The 19,831-nt window shown below is 39.6% G+C and overlaps 2 protein-coding genes across 6 annotated transcripts in view; both read right to left on the bottom strand.

Annotated features, from left to right (window-relative positions):
• Nucleotides 1-3,622: 3,622 nt before the first annotated feature.
• LOC138964192 (uncharacterized) lies at nt 3,623-6,871 on the bottom strand. The gene is made up of 3 exons (XM_070336086.1): nt 6,038-6,871; nt 5,413-5,544; nt 3,623-4,763 (listed from the first exon to the last, which is right to left on the bottom strand). The coding sequence occupies exons 1-3, from the start codon at nt 6,333-6,335 to the stop codon at nt 4,507-4,509; spliced, it is 687 nt and encodes a 228-aa protein (XP_070192187.1). The 5' UTR covers nt 6,336-6,871; the 3' UTR covers nt 3,623-4,506.
• Nucleotides 6,872-13,068: 6,197 nt separating this feature from the next.
• Nucleotides 13,069-19,831, bottom strand: part of LOC138964183 (receptor-type tyrosine-protein phosphatase mu-like) — a 315,123-nt gene continuing 308,360 nt past the window's right edge. For all 5 annotated transcript variants that reach the window (XM_070336071.1, XM_070336072.1, XM_070336075.1 and 2 more), the window contains 7 exons: nt 19,399-19,498; nt 18,919-18,992; nt 18,400-18,534; nt 17,652-17,780; nt 17,180-17,331; nt 16,603-16,738; nt 13,069-15,516 (listed from right to left, as the gene is read on the bottom strand). In XM_070336071.1, the coding sequence (XP_070192172.1) occupies nt 15,436-15,516; nt 16,603-16,738; nt 17,180-17,331; nt 17,652-17,780; nt 18,400-18,534; nt 18,919-18,992; nt 19,399-19,498 (807 nt within the window). In that variant the 3' untranslated portion in view covers nt 13,069-15,435. The remainder of the gene's footprint in view (nt 15,517-16,602; nt 16,739-17,179; nt 17,332-17,651; nt 17,781-18,399; nt 18,535-18,918; nt 18,993-19,398; nt 19,499-19,831) is intronic.

Below are 19,831 nucleotides of genomic sequence, written 5' to 3'. Positions count from 1 at the left end.
TTCAGAATATAACAAATAAATAAAATTTAAAAAAAAAGAGAGAGAGAGAGAGAGAGAGAGAGAGAGAGAGAGAGAGAGAGAGAGAGAGAGAGAGAGAGAGAGAGAGAGAGAGAGAGAGAGAGAGAGAGAGAGCGCTCAGAAAATACGGGGATTACAGAAATTGTGCACAAAGAATTAGATAACAAGTATTTGAGAAACAGAACCTGTTCAGTTTTTGTAAGTTTGTTAAATAATTTGGTAATCAGATAGATTTGACCCTGTTAAGTCCAAAAAGGTCAAAATGCTGAACAAATGAGCACATTTCCGCTGTAAATGGATTTTAGTTTCTTACTCGAAAGTGTATCGTGCAATATGTCTGTCTAGCAAATTCGAGTAGGCTTATCTGTTTGATTTGACGGAAAGCTAACACAGCATGATTTCATTTTGTTGATGTCATCATTCATGGAAACAAAACAGGATTTCATCCCTGTAACAGCTGACGTCATGAGTCATGATACCAAAGCCGATTTTTACATTTAGTCAAGTTTTGACTAAATGTTTTAACATAGAGGGGGAATCGAGACGAGGGTCGGGGTGTGTGTGTGTGTGTGTGTGTGTGTGTGTGTGTGTGTGTGTGTGTGTGTGTGTGTGTGTGTATGTGTCTGTGCGTGTGTACGTGTGTGTGTAGAGCGATTCAGACCAAACTACTGGACCGATATTTATGAAATTTTACATGAGAGTTCCTGGGAATGATATCCCCGGACTTTTTTTTTTCGATAAATACCTTCGATGACGTCATATCCGGCTTTTTGTAAAAGTTAAGGCGGCACTGTCACACCCTCATTTTTCAATCAAATTGATTGAAATTTTGGCCAAGCAATCTTTGACGAAGGCCGGACTTCGGTATTGCATTTCAGCTTGGTGGCTTAAAAATGGCACCCGTTTAATGAACCAAAAGAAGAGATGGTTCTACCAAAAAAATAGATGCTTTCACCAAAAGAAAAGATGGCTTGAGTGACAAAGAATTAAAGTACCAAAACAAAATTTGATCCGCCAAAAGAATGGCTGTCTGAACAAAAAATAAAATAAACTGGCAAAAGCAAATATACTCAGGCAAAAGAAAATATAATCAGGCAAAAAATTGACTACTTCAGGCAAAAGAAAATATAGTTCAACAAAAAAAATGGATAGTCATTCTCCAACACAGTGAAACACTTTGAGAGAGAGGCTGGAAATGTCACGATTTCTCGGAGTTGTTGAGAATGACATTGTAAAGAACTGGTCTATGGAACGAGCACCAAATGCAACCGCAGAGCACACCGAGATTGCCGAAGCACCACATCGCACACTGAAAATGTGGACAACAGCGTTTCAGTGGGCAACGTCAACAGCTGAGTCGCTGAAGACTGGGAACACGATCTTCGTGGGATCTTCAACCCTGAAAAAGGAGCTCAAGACTGCCATCCGAGAGACCGAAGAAAAGGTTGAATCATCGTCCTGGGCTGACTTCGAGGAGTATGCCACATGTCGGAGTGGAAGATTACGATCAACGAAAACAATCAGTTTTTCTGCAACTGTCCGGAGTTCCTCAAGTGCTACGTGTGTCATCATTCCATGGGCATTGAGATTCGTCTGGAGGTGACCAACCCCCCTGCCCAGGCCAAGACCATCCCAATCGGCCAGAAGCGAAAGCGCGGGCGCCCAAAGCTGTCGAGACCAGCGCTTATCAGGCAGTGAACACACTGATCTTGACTGCTCTGTACACTGATTTTATCATTTTCATTTAACTTTCTTTGGACGTACAATTATGATTATGTTGATATGGAGTGACACTATTTTGTCACTGAAAGTACACTAAACTTTATATTTTTTGCTGACAGAAGCTATTTTGTTGTTGAAATAATTCGTTTTTTTGTTGAGAATTCTGTTGCAAGTCTCATTTCTTTTTTTGGTAGAATCAATCAGTTTTTTGCTAGAAGCATCTATTTTGTGGGTGGAAACATCCGATTTTTTGTTGGAATATCTTTTGCTAACTAAACAATTCTTTTGGTGAAGGCATCTATTCTTTTGGTGATTTAATTTAATTAATGACTTTGGTCATTAAAAATCTGAAAATTGTAAACAAAATGATTTTTTTATAAAACGATCCAAATTTACGTTAATCTTATTCTTCATTATTATCTGATTCGCAAAACATATACATATGTTATATTTGGATTAAAAACAAGCTCTGAAAATTTAAAATATAAAAATTATGATCAAAATAAAATTTTCGAAATCAATTTAAAAACACTTTCAACCTATTCCTTGTCGGTTCCTGATTCCAAAAACATATAGATATGATATGTTTGGATTAAAATCACGCTCAGAAAGTTAAAACGAAGAGAGGTACAGAAAAGCGTGCTATCCTTCTCAGCGCAACTACTACCCCGCTCTTCTTGTCAATTTCACTGCCTTTGCCACGAGCGGTGGACTGACGATGCTACTATTATACGGTCTTGCTGAAAAATTGCATTGCGTTCAGTTTCATTCTGTGAGTTCGACAGCTTGACTAAATGTTGTATTTTCGCCTTACGCGACTTGTTTTCTTGTTAACCTTATGAGGTACAGTAATACAGCAGGAATCAATTGCCGTGGACTTCGCAAAATCCTTTTAGCGTTGATCTAGCGATTTTGACCTCCCCATTAGCAGAGAAAACCTTCCTTACATCATCAACGTCAACACTTTCGATTCGCCTCTCGATCGAAGCAGGATTATTTCGTAAGCTCAGTGATCTCTGAACATGTTTTCCGGTGATCTGAGGCCAGGTGAAATGTAGTAGGCCCTTACCGTACCTTAATCCGTCGTTCGGCTGAGGGGTCTGTGCGGAAAACGCCACGCTACTGTATTTTCTAGTTCGCATCGATATTACTCCCGGAAATGTCGTTGGGTCCGTAAAGTGTAGCAACGGAACTTTGACAAATAAAGAGAATGAACAAGGAAGGGATGGAGTTTGAGGCGAATTAAGAACGAAGCAACGATCCAGCCAGGCAAGCTACCAAGCAAGCTGAAATCAGGTTATGCACGGTTTGACCACCCACCCATCCATTTCTACAGAGTACGTACGTTGACAAACAGACAGACCAACTAATATCCCGACAAAGACACAGCCTTAAACCTGGATCTAAAGCCCCCTACCACCCAGACAGACAGACAGTTGTGAGAGATGCACGCATGCACGGAGGTACACATGCACACACGCAGGCATGCACACACAGAGATACACACAGAGATAAACACACACACACACACACACCTACATACACGCACCCCCCACACACGCACGTACACACACACACACACACACACACACACACACACACACACACACACACACACACACACACTCACACACACACAGAAAAGAAAACGCGCATGCACGCACACACCCACAGGGGTTAAACGAAAAATCCACAAACAAACAAACAAACCACCCACCATTCGACGCTAAGTAAAAAGAAAGAAGAAGAGTTAGATGAAGAATAACACCACTACCACCACCACAACCGCCACCACCACCCCCACAAACAGACACATCGTAATCATCCTAACGAACAACACACAGAACTCAAACTCAAACTTTATTTCAAAAGATTTGCAGTATAAGACCCCTGCATGGAGGCTCTATCATGACTATTTTTAGCAATTCATAAGATGTTGACCGCATAGGGGTCTTAGGTTACTAGAAGTTGAAACTGACTCTCACTCAATAACCTCTTCACTTTATTTGACATACTCTATAAAACATGCAACGATAATTATAAAATGTATAATGTCAATGAATGAAAATAAGAAAACCATTCATTTTACTTTCTTTGGGTTTCTCGCGATTGTTTGGTTCCCATCCTTTCTACGTTTTTGGTCTGAATTCACACGATTTCGTTTCGATTTATATCAGTGATCTTGCATGGAAAAAGCAGAACAGTTAAATAAAAGATTGAGCGCTGCAACTAAAACTGCACCAGAAATACGTAATCGCAAAGATAAGATGGTCCTTTTTCTGCCATAAAAAAAAGTTTAATCGCAGAATTGACGGCTTTTGGGACAAGAAGCTTCAGAAATATGAATATCCCCGGCCCCATTTGGCTACATTCTGTGATGACTTCATATTTTTGTTATTTGCTTAGTTTGTTACTGTTTTTAGAAGTATGCGTTCTCCAATAACTGCATTTAATTGTTATTGTTAATTGTAAATTTGTTACAGTGTGTGTTTATCTCTCTATTCAGCTGAGTTTTTTTTCATTGTTATTGTCTAAGTTTGTTATCGTTTATTGTTTACGTTTTCTGGTAACTTCTTTTAGATTGATAGATAGTTTGTTACTTTGCGTCTTTGTCTGCATTCTACGGTCAGTACATTTCATAGATATTCGCTTGTTTAAGACGTTAAGAGCTGGATTCACTGGTCCGAAACTTCTACCTTTACAAATCCACATAAGTATTATTCTCAGGGCATTTCTTTTTGCTAGAATGCTTTTGAACGATTTGAGCTAAGCACACATTCGTTGGTAGTGATTTTTCCCGGGAGCGCCGCCTGCAGTGGTGGGTGACGTCAGTGCGGTGACATTCTTTAGGTAACATCCACGGTTGACGTAAGTGATGGTCAGACATCTTGGATTGCTGGAGCACATCGACTGGCATTGCTCCACCGTCACCGTGCCCGTGATGTCAGAGTAGATGTCATTGTTGGCGACGTCATAATTCGGATACGTCACAAACTCGTCCTGCAGGTTCTCGCTCGAGCATGCTAAACAAATCGGACACAATTGGAATGTTACTGTACAATACCGATTCATCAAAGGTGTGACCACTCTACGATTAACGGCGGGTGGGGGGGGGGGGGGGGTTGGGGGGAGGGGAGGGTTGTTGTAATATTGAGCAAATCAACCTATGAATCGATCAGTCACCCAAGCAGGTCAGCAAGCAAGCAAACAGGCGCTTAGTTTGGCATTTAAAGACAGACAAGAAGTCACACACACACACACACACACACACACACACACACACACACACACACACACACACACACACACACACACACACACCCACACACACACAGAAAAACACACACACACATATTGAAAAATATACATACATCATACATGCAGACGCACGCACGGAGAAAAAAAAAGGTGCGTCAACACAGAGACGGACACATACAAGGACTCATGTACAATGAAAACATTAGATCTCCTGAAATTAAAATAATTCATAATTCACTCTTTAAAAAATCATAAGGTCTTACACAGGAGAAACAAGATAAGTGTTTTGATCAAAACATCTTTACGAAACAGGACCTGGACCGGGTGGAATTACGCAGGGGACGTAACTCTCAATAGGGAGTGTTGTACTGCACATGAAAAAAACCCAACTAATTAAATGGCAAAATAACTTACTTTGCACGCAGTTTTTGTTACTTTTGGAGTAGTAGTACCCATGCGTACACACACAACGTTGACCGTAGCATCCTGAATTGGGCACAGTGCATTCGGCGAAAATGCTGCAAGCCTTACTGACCCAGTCTGTGACTGAAAGAAACACACACACAAAACACACAATGAATCGAACCAACAAAGAAACAAACCCGTCGAGAATGACCAAAACCTTGCCGAGTCTGGCAACCATTATTGATAACTTTTGTTCTGATCCGGACTCCCATCTCCCACCCTTCACCCCAACTCCATCATACACAAGCAAGAATATCGTCGAATTGTGGCACAACTCGTTTCTTGGCGATTTTGATGTTTCTGTACTTTAGACTAAGTAAATCAAACTCCTTGAGAAACAATCTCCAAAATACGGTGACAATACGATACCTAACATACTTTTATCTGTCTATCCATACCAGGTACCAATATAAACACTATTTCATGAACGTTCGAGGGATTTTCTGCCAATGAACGAAGAAGAAGAAGATGAAGAAGAAGGAGAAGAAGAAGAAGAAGAAGAAGAAGAAGAAGAAGAAGAAGAAGAAGAAGAAGAAGAAGAAGAAGAAGAAGAAGAAGAAGAAGCTGTACTTACCCACGAGAAATCCAACAGTCCCCGGTAAATCAGAGCCTGGACTCGATGGCGTCATGATTTGCGAATGGCCCCTGCACATTTTCGACTCCTCGCTGTAGGTGAAGGTCACGCAGACTGATGACGTCATACAGCGGCGCGCGCAGCTGACATCGGAGAGGCCACTAAAGACGAAGACTAGATTGTTGTTGAAAACCCGACCCGCTATGTCCGAATTCATTTTAGCCAAGTTAAGTTTGGTGCTGGTTACTGAATCATGTGTCAAAAGCACCAGAAACAAGACGATTCCTTGGAAAACCATGGTTGAAAGCGTTGACTACCACTGACCTAATTATAAAGTGTTTCTTGAAAATTCGACTTTTACAGTTATTCAAAACTCAACGTTACCTGTGACACGTGTAGTGTTCTTCAAAAATGAGACTGGATCTGTTACTTGTATTGCATTCCTGAAAACTTAAATGTCTCTGTTGGGAAAATAGATTTCTTACAAATTCGACTTCCACTGTTGTAGGTACTCTAGCTTCTTCCTGAAAGTTCTACTGTCTGTGTAACGAGTATATTATTTCTTGAGAATACGATTGCCACAAATGCAGTGGGTCTTTTTTTCAGAAGCTTACACGCAACGTTTGCAACAAAGGTTGTCTCTACCACACGATGTTTAAAGGCTACAATGGGAACGAAGCGTAACAGATTAAATGATGAGTCCACAGTGCTGAAAGGCTTGTGTCCCAGCGAAGTCTGAAGGTCAGTGTGTCGGGGTCCGGGTCTGGGTCTGGGCCTGTGTTTGAACTGGTCTGCACAAAGAGGTTTCACACTTCCATCACCGGGTAAATCAACAAACGATAAATGTATTAACATATCTAGCAATAGATACATGAAATACCTGCTTGAGCCCTTATTTCTCATTGTTCTGTATTTGAATAAATGTGATTTATTGGGGAACTGTTTTGTTATGCAAGCTCATCAGCTGATCTGTTAACAATGCACCAGACATGTTCTAATAAGACGGGTACAGCGGATACACTACAACCTAACATTTGTTACTTTTGTGTAAAAGAGTATGTATACAGAAATGTGGAAACGTTGAAATGAAAGAAAAAGAATCAAAATAGACGATACAAAGAAAACGAAAACGAAAAAGCCGACAAACAAACAATGAAAAAGAAGAGAGCGATATTTCCGAAACTGTAAACAACAACAACAACAACAACAACAACAACAACAACAACAACAACAACCCACGCGTACATATCATGCGCAAAACGTTTGGAGAAATACTATGAAACGCTTCTAAACAACAACGCATTTGACACCAAGGGCGTCAAAATCATCATAATTACTGACTCACATGGATGGCCAATGTAGATTTCGTTTTTCAAAACGAGCCCTAGCACAGCGCTGGTCGGTTTTCTGAATGATGTAAATATTAGTTAATGCTCAAGACTGAGGAAAGCACGTGAATCAAGTTTTCATGCACGGATTGTTGAAGGTGTGGTTCGTTTTTATGACTACGAGATATAGAAAATACTACATGGCTTGTTGTGCGATACAAGTTTTACACTATTTTGTTTTTAAATAAATAATATTTAAATGCTAGTGAAAGCGAGATTTTCAATATTTGACAAAAAACAACCATCGAGTGTAAACCTAGCTGGTATCACACAGGAAGCCATAGTTTTCTGTTAAACCTACATTTTGTACTTGTGTGCCTTCTACCTTTAAACTTCAAGACGGAGTCGGAGTGTCCAAATTGAAGTGTCTTCTTGAACCTCTCTTCCAAAATGAAATCTCTACATTTAAAAGCGAATCAAAGTGCAAAAAGACACCACAAATGGAATCAAAGTGTCACGTGTATGTTCTCAAAATTCTAACGGAGGAATGACAAAGCGCTTTGAGAATGAAGTTTGTCTCGGTGACTTTATCATTTCGAGACGAAAAAAGTCATTTCTCAGGTCCCTGCCAGACTGTAGATTGACACGTCTTCATTTACATGATATACAGACGTGTCAAGATATGGCTTAGTTATGACACGTATCTATATCTATATACGACTTGTGTGTGTCTGTCTGTGTGTTCGCTATGCACGGCCAAAGTTCTCGATGAATCTGCTTCAAATTTGGTGGGCATATTCAGGTAGACCCCGGACACAATCCGGTCGATGAACATTTTCAACACGTGTTCACAGCGCGCAGCGCTGAACCGATTTTGGTTTTTATGGTTTTTCTGTACATCCATTCCCAGTAACTCTTCCTTATCTTCTCCAGTGTTTTGCGCGTTTATCTCCCTTCCTTCGTGTGGCGTCAATCGCGTACGGTGCGCCACTCACCCGGCGAAGCCGGCGTACGGTGCGCCACTCACCCGGCGAAGCCGGGTATTCGGCTCTACTTCTTCCCGGCGAAGCCGGTACCCGGCGAAGCGGGTAATCATCTAGTGTAGGATACATTACTATTCAAAGTCTCAAAGTCGTTTGTACGATAGATCAAAACTAAAGAACAGGAATAGATCAGATACGATGAGGTTGGATATGATCCGTCTCAAACACTTCCCATTGTGTGCTTTTGTGTTGTTGTTGTTGTTGTTGTTGTTGTTGTTGTTGATGAAGTACTAGTTTTGTTCTCGTTATTCTTATTATTGTTGTTTTGATTGGTTTGAATTAAGAATTTACAACATCGTCCGCCAATTCATTATTTTGTCTCTAAGAGCACATTCATAAGATTACCTTGTTGTGCTCTTTTACCAAAACATATATTTCATGGCTTTGTAAACTTGTATTTGAATAAAAACACTGTTTAAACCAAATACTTCTCACCACTATTTCCGATTCTAACTTTTGCAATCAACACATTCCATGATATAAACAGCCTCTTTAAAAATAAACTTGGATGACGTAGATGATTGCACACACTCACACTCACACACACACACACACATACACAAACACACACACACACACACACACACACACACACACACACACACACACACACACACACACACACACACACACACAAACACACACACACACACACACACACACACACGATTTAACATCAGCTTATGGCGAAGGTATTGGTTAATCTATAAGTCTAAAGAAGGGGTTGTCTGTTGTGGTTTAACTGCATATTTGGGTTATAAGAGTGATCTGCTATGTTGATCGACTGCAAAGGTTACTGCAGTGCACATACGGGCATCTCTTCCAAAGCCCATAAAACCTCGACTGAGTTATTTCCGAACATCGTGTATTTGCGCTATGCAACAACGTGGCTATGGTCTTCATTGTCAACTTCGAATTCAGTTTACTTTCACTAAAAAAAACCACTTTTTTCCGGCAATAGCAATTTTAATCTTCATTTATTCTAGATCCAAATGTATACTCCCTTAAATTCTAATTATTTTTCCTAGGTGTAATTCTACTCAAATACAAACACTTTTACACCCGCAATAAACAGCTCTTTACCTTTATACGAAATTCTAACCTAGAATCTTCAACTGAAAAGTTCAGTGGCGCAACCTTTTCGGAGATGAATTGATTTTGGAGGAACATGTCAGGCCGTTGCATGTTCTGTCCAAATCCTGGGCCGAATCTCGACTCTGGGGACTTCAAAGAACTGAAACGCTGCCTAGCTTTAGCAGAAAACCTTTTGCATCAAGTCATGCTTAAATAACGAACATTCATGCCACAAACCAATATTGTCATTTGAAACGGTGTTATTGCTGAAAACAATGAATTTCAATCAGTGTTTTTAAAGGGAACTTTCAGTCGTCGGAGTGTTACACGGAGTGTGCCGTGTTGTCCCGACAAGGTAATTTCCGGAACATAAGAGGAACGAACCTCTGTGGTATGAAAATCTCGCATGATTCAATTTGAGTAGCACGTGATACTAGTAGTCGAGGAACGCAAAGAGCACCACTTACACCCGTTGCGACCTGAATCTGTAATGAACCCAGAAGATTTTGAATAGCAATGACATGTCCAGCTTGAAGCAGGACACATGTTGTCCAACACACGAGTTAAACGACCCTTTTCTATCTGCACCCTGATATTTAAGTGAGATGAATCGATCAGCGTGTGTTACTGCGTGGCATCAAGAACTGGCGTTTTCCCAAACCCCTGATTTTAGAGGGTGAAGAAGGTACGATACAAATCGGACAAGCTACGTTTCTGTTTCACGCACCTCACGAGGACGGCATCCATGGTAAGGTGCAAAGTGTTAAATGCCATCAAACGTCAAACTGAAACAATTATCACAGAACAAAATCTGCAATTTTCTGTGTTCTTTTGACAATTAACACGCTCCATAACATAGTTTTCTTAGTCCTGCAAAACCTGCACTAAATGAAATTCCACCAGAGACCATACATTCTAAGTGTCTGGCACAAAGCTTGAAAGAGACTGCTGTCCCCGCGTCTGAAAGAAATGACAGTAAAAAAGGAAATGGCTTCAAATCTCCTGTTCCGCTTCCATTCTGAAATGATGGCGTAACAAACCAAACTTGTATCGATTCTTTCAGAATAATTCCTTTGTTAAATTCAGGTCGATTTGCGGGCGGGTCTGTCCTTTACATCTCTGTTCGTGTTCTTTGGCACAGAACGGGTGAAGGAGTGATGCCGTTGCCGCTGTTAATGTTGTTAATGGTGATGGAAGGGGCGGAGGGGGGGGGGGGGGGGGGGGGGGGGCGCGGCGAATGTGGGTATAGGGTGGGAATTGGGACTGCAAAATACCCAAGGTTCAATTAAAGGGTTGGGCTTGGGGCCTACAGTGAGTCTTTAAAGTTAATCATTATCAAAAGAAACTTCTCATTTCCTGTCACTCAGGGTAGATAGGTGCGGGTTGGCGGTGGTGATTGTGGTAATACAAGAGAAGAGGGTGTATGGCGACGAGGACTGAAAACATCTTAATTGCGTACTAGTTCATGTGTTATGCTCGCGAATTTTGATTATGCTCTTGCACCGAGTGTTACTGATCTGTCAACTTTTTGGGGCACTACACCCAGTTAGAGAAAAGTGTTGCAGTTGTAAATCAAAATGAACCCGTACTGATTTATGCTGAATAGTCTGGAGAAGAAGAAAACAAGTCGCGTAAGGCGAAAATACAACATTTAGTCAAGTAGCTGTCGAACTCACAGAATGAAACTGAACGCAATGCAACGCAGCAAGACCGTATACTCGTAGCATCGTCAGTCCACCGCGCACGGCAAAGGCAGTGAAATTGACAGGAAGAGCGGGGTAGTACTTGCGCTGAGAAGGATAGCACGCTTTTCTGTACCTCTCTTTGTTTTAACTTTCTGAGCGTGTTTTTAATCCAAACATATCATATCTATATGTTTTTGGAATCAGGAACCGACAAGGAATAAGATGAAAGTGTTTTTAAATTGATTTCGAAAATTTAATTTTGATAATAATTTTTATATATTTAATTTTCAGAGCTTGTTTTTAATCTGAATATAACATATTTATATGTTTTTGGAATCAGCAAATGATGGAGAATAAGATGAACGTAAATTTGGATCGTTTTAGAAAAAAATAATTTTTTTTACAATTTTCAGATTTTTAATGACCAAAGTCATTAATTAATTTTTAAGCCACCAAACTGAAATGCAATACCGAAGTCCGGGCTTCGTCGAAGACTACTTGACCAAAATTTCAACCAATTTGGTTGAAAAATGAGAGCGTGACAGTGCCGCCTCAACTTTCACGAAAAGCCGGATATGATGTCATCAAAGACATTTATCAAAAAAATTTAAAAAAAAATTCGGGGATATCATACCCAGGAACTCTCATGTCAAATTTCATAAAGATCGGTCCTGTAGTTTGGTCTGAATCGCTCTACACGCACGCACACACGCACGCACATACACCACGACCCTCGTCTCGATTCCCCCCTCGATGTTAAAACATTTAGTCATAACTTGACTAAATGTAAAAACCAGACGACACGAAGAGAATGAATGAAGACCCAGGGCCTGATTATACACTTGTACTCACACACACACACACACACACACACACACACACACACACACACACGCACTAACCCACTCACACACACCCACACACACACACACACACACACACCCACACACACAAACACACACACACGCAGCGAATTGGGCCGACTGTGGCACCGAATGAAATAAGTAAATTGACACACCCTTACCTGCCCTTTCTCTTTGAATAGAAGCAGTATTTTACGGACTGCTAATTGAATCTTCATGTTTCTTACCGTATGGGTCACCCAGGATTTATGTAAAAGGATTAGCATTTTTTTGGTCGTCATGTTGTGGGTTTTTTTCTCCACCCCAGCCAGGCAAAAGTCATGTCGTTGTGACATGAAATGATGTCCTACTCTACAAAATGACTGCACGTGTACGAGAACATATATGGTATTGGGGTAAACGAAAAACCTTACTTTACATCTTTCTATCACGTACACATACAAACAATGCACACAAACGCGCACATACGGACTTACAAGCACATATAAACATACGCACTACTTATTGAAAACACAGGATTTTGATAAGCTATTAGGCATGTCTGCAAGGCATTACTGTAACAGCAGCTGAAGAAAAATCCTTGTTTTTATTCAATTCACTTATTTATCTTATTCTCCCCCTGCAGGAAGCCTTCCCGTGTTATCAATCTCTCAGTGGGAGATGCTCGTAGGCTTAAAAATGCACGGATGGATTTTTAACTGACACACACTTACATACACACACAAAAACACTTACACGCATACGCACACCCACACATACCAGGGCATATACACGCGCACCTAAGCGTACACACGCGAACTCGCTCACACACACACATACGCCCGCACACACTCAATGGGAGGCTAGCTATAACATGCAAGGATGGAATTTTGACAGGCTTTTGGTAGCAGACTATATCTGCCCTCTGCGTGTATGTGTGTGTGTGTGTGTGTGTGTGTGTGTGTGTGTGTGCGTGTCGATGAGAATATCTGTGTGTGTGTGTAGTAAAGACTGTGTCTATGACACGACAGGAAAGATAAGGTAATAGCACGAGAAATATACCAGACTTTTTGATCTTTATTCAAGCATTGTATACAAAAGCCAAACGGTCAAAACTGATGTTGCTGATACTGACAGTGAGGAAGAAAACGTGATGGAAAAGACGCAGCAAATGGAGGAGGGGTGTGAGTATTTAAAAAGGTGGTTAACAGATAATTTCTAACATTTGAAGCAAATAATGATCCCATGTTAAGAAAACATTCAGCTTAAATTTTAAACAACAATAGCCCCACACACATAGCCACACACACGCACGCACGCACACACACACACACACACACACAGCCACACACACGCACACACACACACACACACACACACACATTTGTTAATGGGTGCGGAGAAAGCATTCAGGTACCAGTTTAAGCCAGAGTTTTGTTAAAAGAAAAAAAAAGCACAATTGTTCTTGCATTAAAGGCACAGTAAGCCTCCTGTAAACCATCACAGATACTGTCAGGCTTTTACACACAGTACAAACACCCTTCCATTTGAGCGCTCACCAAACGGGAACATCCTAGGTGCCCTCCGTAAAGAGCGAGCAATTTTCTTCCCCCTTTCCTAGCCCAGGTGGTGGGTTCAAGTGCTAGTCTTTCGGATGAGACAAAAAAACCGAGGTCCCTTCACGTACACTACATTGGGGTGTGCACGTTAAAGATCCCACGATTGACAAAAGGGTCTTTCCTGGCAAAATTGTATTGGCATAGATAAAAAAAATGTCCACGAAATACCCGTGTGACTTGGAATAATAGGCCGTGCAAAGTAAATATTCGCCGTAATGGCTTGAGATTTACTTGCCGATGTGAATGCGTAATATATTGTGTAAAAAATTCCATCTCACACGGCAGAAATTAATATGTAAAGCGCTTGGAGAACGTCAAGCGCTATATAAATCTCCCAAATAAATAAATAAATAATAGTACCTTAAACCAAGCATTTGTAAGTTCTTAAGTCAAGTGAAGCTCCTTGCGTTTGGGTAAACTTAGGCTAAGCACAAGTATGTTATGCTAATAGAATTAGGTTCTCTGATTATACTTCAGAAGATATCACATGTCTTTTAGGTTAAGTCTAAGTCGTCAAGAACATGCCACGTTCTGGCAATTTCAGATAAACATGCCCTTCATTCCTGGTCATACTTTATCTAATATTATTCTACCCCCGCGTCTTGCCATCTGTAAACTACAAGGGGTGTTTATTCATGTTATTCACCCGGAAATCGAACGTTATTCACCAAGTAACCATCCGAAATCATTGATAGCTCATGGGGTTTCAGTTATGGCTTATGGGAACAACTTTCCTGCGATTCAAAAGTACACAACTTTTAACTGCTGATAAACTACATCTCTGGTGTGGAAAACCCACGCATGACGCATTTAGCATAGCAGCTATACGCCTGAATACATGCAAATCAATATATAATCCATGAGTGTGGTTGTTTTATGAATCGAAATGAACCTCCTTCAACACAGTATTGCAAGCATGCTATGGTACCAAGTTATGTCGCTCTCATACTTTGTGACTTCGACAATGTAGAGTTATTATCTGTTTTCCCAAAATGAAAATCTATCGATACACAACGAATGGATACACACCTAATTACATTTAAAAAGAAGCGGTTTCACACACGGTTTTGCTTCAGAAAACCGACATTCCTGCAGTACACAAGGAAAAGGTGAAAACACGTCATCTGTAATTCTTTCCTGACTGTACATTCTGGTACCGATGACAAATGATGAAAGTATTTCCCTTTAACAGCACAGTAAATTTAACACAACAGAACAACAATACAAGTTAAATCTAAGAAAATAAAGCAATGTTATACAATATATGACGTTGGAACACAAGGAAAGGGTGTACATTCCATCTGCTACTCTCACTGACTAAAGACAGTTTTGATACAGATACCACAACACGAAAAGAGCACAAATTTATCAGATTCTGTCTTTACCACCACAGCAGAATAACAGTGTAAAAGTGTGCTTGATTTTATTCCAAACGCGAGTAACAGATGTGAAATGTTAACATAATATAATTATTAAAAAAAACTATACAGCCGCGTGTCTAACACTCATCTGCGTTGATAGGCTCACGGAGAAATTAGGATTTGACCAACTGTAAAAAAAAAACCCACGGCTTTTTGGGATTAAAAATAGAACAGCTGACCAAAGGTGGCTGATCCGCTTACTTCGACCAACATTTCTAATATCGGTGTTTAACTTTTACTTGATCATACTTAAAATCTGTGCATGTCCTGGTCCCCTTCCACTCTCCAACTGTATATGGGAGGCTAGGTTAAAACGAACTGAACGCTATTGTATTCCTTATACATTTATAGCAATGTCAACAAGAACATTTTTGTTTCTTGTGTTCCTACAACAGTGATGCGTTGGCGTACACATCATTCCTCTTCTTGTATTCTTGCACCGCTCGGTAGATGAACCGATACTGCACCTGCAATAATGAAGAAGTGTGATGAATTAAAAGCCAAATGAACTGTTCGTCGTACGATGTTTTTCAAGCAACACTGGCTTTTTAAGAAATTCAGCCTAGGTTATGATTTATGCTGTGCAAAGCTGTTTTTGAATATGAAGTCATCAGAACACTATTTCCAGTCAAAAGGTCATACCAAGCCAACGATCCATCATTAAAAAAAACCAGAATGATACAACATTTAACATAGCTTCTGTATGTAGTAAAACGCGCAATAAACAAAGACAAATGCTTATAATGACTGTCACCTCTGCCTTGGTAATGCTGTACGTATATTGTTATGCCAATCGTGATAACAGATAGATGAGAAGGGCTTGATAAAAAGCATTGATCAACATTATTTTTAGATTGATCTTAATATCTTGCATACATAATAGTTTTGAACCAAGATAGTACTATGTGTGTAGTACCAATTCTATGCATTTTTCTTGTCTCAACTTTCAAGATCCCTTAACTATTCTTTGCAATTCTTTTAACATTTATTGAGTTCACAGTCCATAATAAAGCCCTAATAGAAAAACATATTGTATTGCTACGGCTGACACTGTCATTGTATGCATCAGCAGTCTATGCCTGCTATGTGTTACTCTTGCATTGCATGTGAACAGCATCGTGTTCCTGATTGCGATAGTTTCCTAAATGATTCTGTGAAAATATGTGATTTTGTTCTCTTGATAGTACAAAAAGTAATCGAACAAGTCTAAAGGCTTTGCTTAATTCCAGCTAATTGAAATCTTATGTTATTTACGGAAAGATTGTTTCACTGTTAAAAATAGAAAACGATTGAAGTGAACTGTCCTGGTGAATAATTCTTAAATGAGTACATAGATTTTGAGATACATATACCACCTTGACATCACTGTTCTTGGATAATGAATAAGACGTAAAGAGAACAGACTCAGGAACCAAACTTCATACTCAAAAGAAATATCTCTATATTGGAAGACACAGTTACTTTGTAATCGAGTGCACTCATATGTTGTTTTTTGTGTGTTGCTCATCTCGCTCATGAAAAGTGTTACATTAACCATTCATAAACTCTCCTACCTTGGACATCAAGCACTGTGGTCGGACAATCTGGATGTGTCTGACAGACATGTACGCGTCAATATTCCCTTCGGACGTCATTCGACGGATGACATCACAAATGGCATGGAGCAGTCCACTTTTTGTGGCACCGTCACTGTGTTCCAAATATATAGTTTAACATAATTTAACAAAATGAATCTTAAAGAACAACATGTCTAACATCAATTATAAACATTATCAAACAAACTTTGCCAAAGTTTTGAGATCAGCTTCGAAAACCCCTTTACTTTGTCATTCCTATCTTTTTGGCCGTTCTGCTAGTACTGATGATTGTTGGTTAGATATTGAGAGGCACATGAATGTTTTCCCCGAATAATTACCAACCTGTAGATAGCAAGAGTTATACGTGTCGTTTGTGTTGTTTCTGTTACTGTTTAATCACGCATTTTGGTCCTCATGCTTTAGGGCTAATATTCTGTTAAGAGAAAGGTTTGTTGTTGTATTTTTGCACATGGTTCGACTGAAGCTGAATCAAAATTAAAATAAGAATTTCATGTGTGAGACAAAGGACACATCTTAAGAATATAATGCTGACCTGCACTGAAAGAGGATAGGACTGTGTCCTTGCTGTGACTGTGTAGACAGCACTGTGACCACGAGGTGAACAAGGTCCTCAACACTGCCCGGTAGGTCACCCTTCCAGTCGCTGTAGTGTAGCAGCTCAACACTTCTTGGGCTTGCTTGTCCCTGTGTAGAAGACATTTGCTCTGAACTACCTTACTGATCACTAAGATTTGAAAAAAAGAAAGTCAGCAATTACAACAGAAAAACAAAAACGCAACAATAGAATTCGCTTTCATGCCTCAGTGTGGTTGAAAAAAATGATGATTCAATGTATCTACACTCCACAAACTCCACAATCCCCCCGGAACCCGTTATCCTACTTTTCCTGGCTTTCCAGATCTGTGTCTTATACACAGCATTAACAATAGCCCATGCAGCAACAGCACCAGTTTAAAACTGAACACCCTTTTACATAGGCACGCAATTGTAGGCACAGATAATACCTGATACTGAAGAGACAAGGTGTACCGCGTGATATGCTTCCTCAGGGTTGATCGTGATTTCAGACGGACTATGAAAGGTCCAAACGCGAGTGGATCGTTCTCTTCACGGGGCCAGTAACAGCTCTTTTCCTGCAATGATGATCAAGCTGTATTTGCACATTTTCTTCATGATAAAGCAACTTGTGATTCCAAAACTGTATCACTATCTTAAATCGGTATTAACAACCCTGTTAAAAAGCAGAACACATCTCCAGAACAAATTATACGTAGAGACACACTTCGGCTGCATGTTTCTCACATAAATCCACAAAACAAAGTTATGGAACGTTTAAATAAGACAAAACAACGCCTACTCAACTAAGTTCCTTTGTTTTTGGTTCATATGTTCAAGATGACTGTTTGAAAAAATCGCACACATGATAGATCAGTATCAACAATAATTATGGTACTGCCATCAGAGGGTCGCAAAAGTGATATAATGTTATAGCAATACATGATCAGACTTACCATATATGTATAACCTCTCTGTATAGATTGTGCTGCAATTTCTCTATAGCCTTCATTAAAGCCGAACATTTTTAAAAGTATCAAAAACAATTGGGAACTTGGTTACATCAGCCAAAGGAACTGTTGGCAGCTGAGACACAGAAAGACATAATGCTGCCATGGAACACAGCTAAAACTAAAGATCCGAAAGTTCCTTCAAGAAAACTAAAATGAAAACCAAAGAGTCAGAATGGATTTGTACCTCGGGCTGGACGATTTCAGACCCCAGTGAGACAATCAGGCTGACGTGACTTCCGGCCACAAGACGCCACAAGTCAACCATGGTATCTCTCAGAGGAAGCTGTGTCAAGATGCTACCCTGCTGCTCTGTGAAGGTCTGAAATTGTGAGTGAATCTTTGAATGTCCCGTTGTTGGTGTTGACATTGAGAAAATACCCATGGATTTACTTTTACCTGAGGCAAAATAAAGTCAGATAGCATTTGTGTGACGACAGCTACCACAGATAAGGACTTAAAAATAAACCTTCAGTAAGAGTCGTTAATGCAGGCATTATGTATAGTACTTGTATTACACAACATAATATAATTTAAAAAAAAAGTGTGATCCACACATCGTTTTTATGCCAAAGATATATTTGTATCGGAAGTGTTAAGACATTTGATGACTGTATCTTATGATTATCGAGCGCATTTATTTTGATGCTTTAGTTTGATTAGAAAAGCACATTTATTTCTGTAACAAAAGTAAAGTTTGTCTCACTGGCATCATGACTGCATTGATGTAATCGCTTCTTTTCTCAGCAGGAATAGTCAGATGCACCAAATATCTGTCATCTGAAAAATAAAAATGTCACATCTCATATACGCCTTGTGGTAAAATCAAACCACATTTTTTTTAAACATTTTTTTTTATTCAGTTGCATAAATACAAAGCCGTAATTGAAAGTTATAATAAAGGGAGCACAACAAGATAAATTTATAAAATCAACCCACATCTATGAATTCAACATCTCAAAACCTACCCATGAGTACAGTATGGCAAAAGTATTCATTTTTTTCTTAAATCCTCTATAATTATTTGTTTTTGGGAGAATTAATACTGATCTGTGCAGAAGGACATTCTACACACCCACAGCTTTCACGTGTGCAACTAAAGAACATATACTCCGCAAAAATTCCTCGTCCATGAATGGCAGCAAGTAATACCCGGTACATACATTTATATGAGCTATGTACAAACCTGGCAAGATGTCCAGATATCTGTTCTTGTTGATGTTTTCTTCCTTCTCTGCCGCTGTCTGTCGAGGTTTTTGCATCAGCACCTTCATCTGCTTCAGTTTCTAAAAAAACGCACAGCACAACATGAAGACGATGGTGCAGGAAGCAGACATTCTTGCAGTAAAATCTCACTTTTTTCTTTTTAATAGCAAAAAGGGCGTCTTTTAAAAGCAATTCAAACGATTTTTTTTGCAATTTCCCCCTTGACTGCAGTATGTATTCTTTTTAAAATGTATTGGTATATTACTTAATTTATTATTTATTCATTTATTTAATAACATTTCTGTTCACTGTTAAATATATTCAATTTGTTTATTTAATTATTAATTTCAGGATTGCTGGACTACTGCAGTTACAAATGTTTTATATACCTATTAATATATTGATTTGCTTGC

The sequence above is a fragment of the Littorina saxatilis genome, linkage group LG4 (genome assembly GCF_037325665.1).
Source record: "Littorina saxatilis isolate snail1 linkage group LG4, US_GU_Lsax_2.0, whole genome shotgun sequence".
NCBI lineage: Eukaryota > Metazoa > Mollusca > Gastropoda > Littorinimorpha > Littorinidae > Littorina > Littorina saxatilis.
Note: the sequence above shows the minus strand (reverse complement) of the source record. Positions and strands in the feature narration are given on the sequence as shown.

Bases quoted from the DNA above. Each gene is read 5' to 3' on its own strand.
- LOC138964192 (XM_070336086.1), bottom strand. From the start codon at position 6,335: ATGGTTTTCCAAGGAATCGTCTTGTTTCTGGTGCTTTTGACACATGAT. The intron at 5,545-6,037 runs GTAAGTACAGCT...TGTTTCTTTCAG, and splicing joins GACTGTTGGATTTCTCGTGG to TCACAGACTGGGTCAGTAAG. The intron at 4,764-5,412 runs GTAAGTTATTTT...CGATTTGTTTAG, and splicing joins TAACAAAAACTGCGTGCAAA to CATGCTCGAGCGAGAACCTG.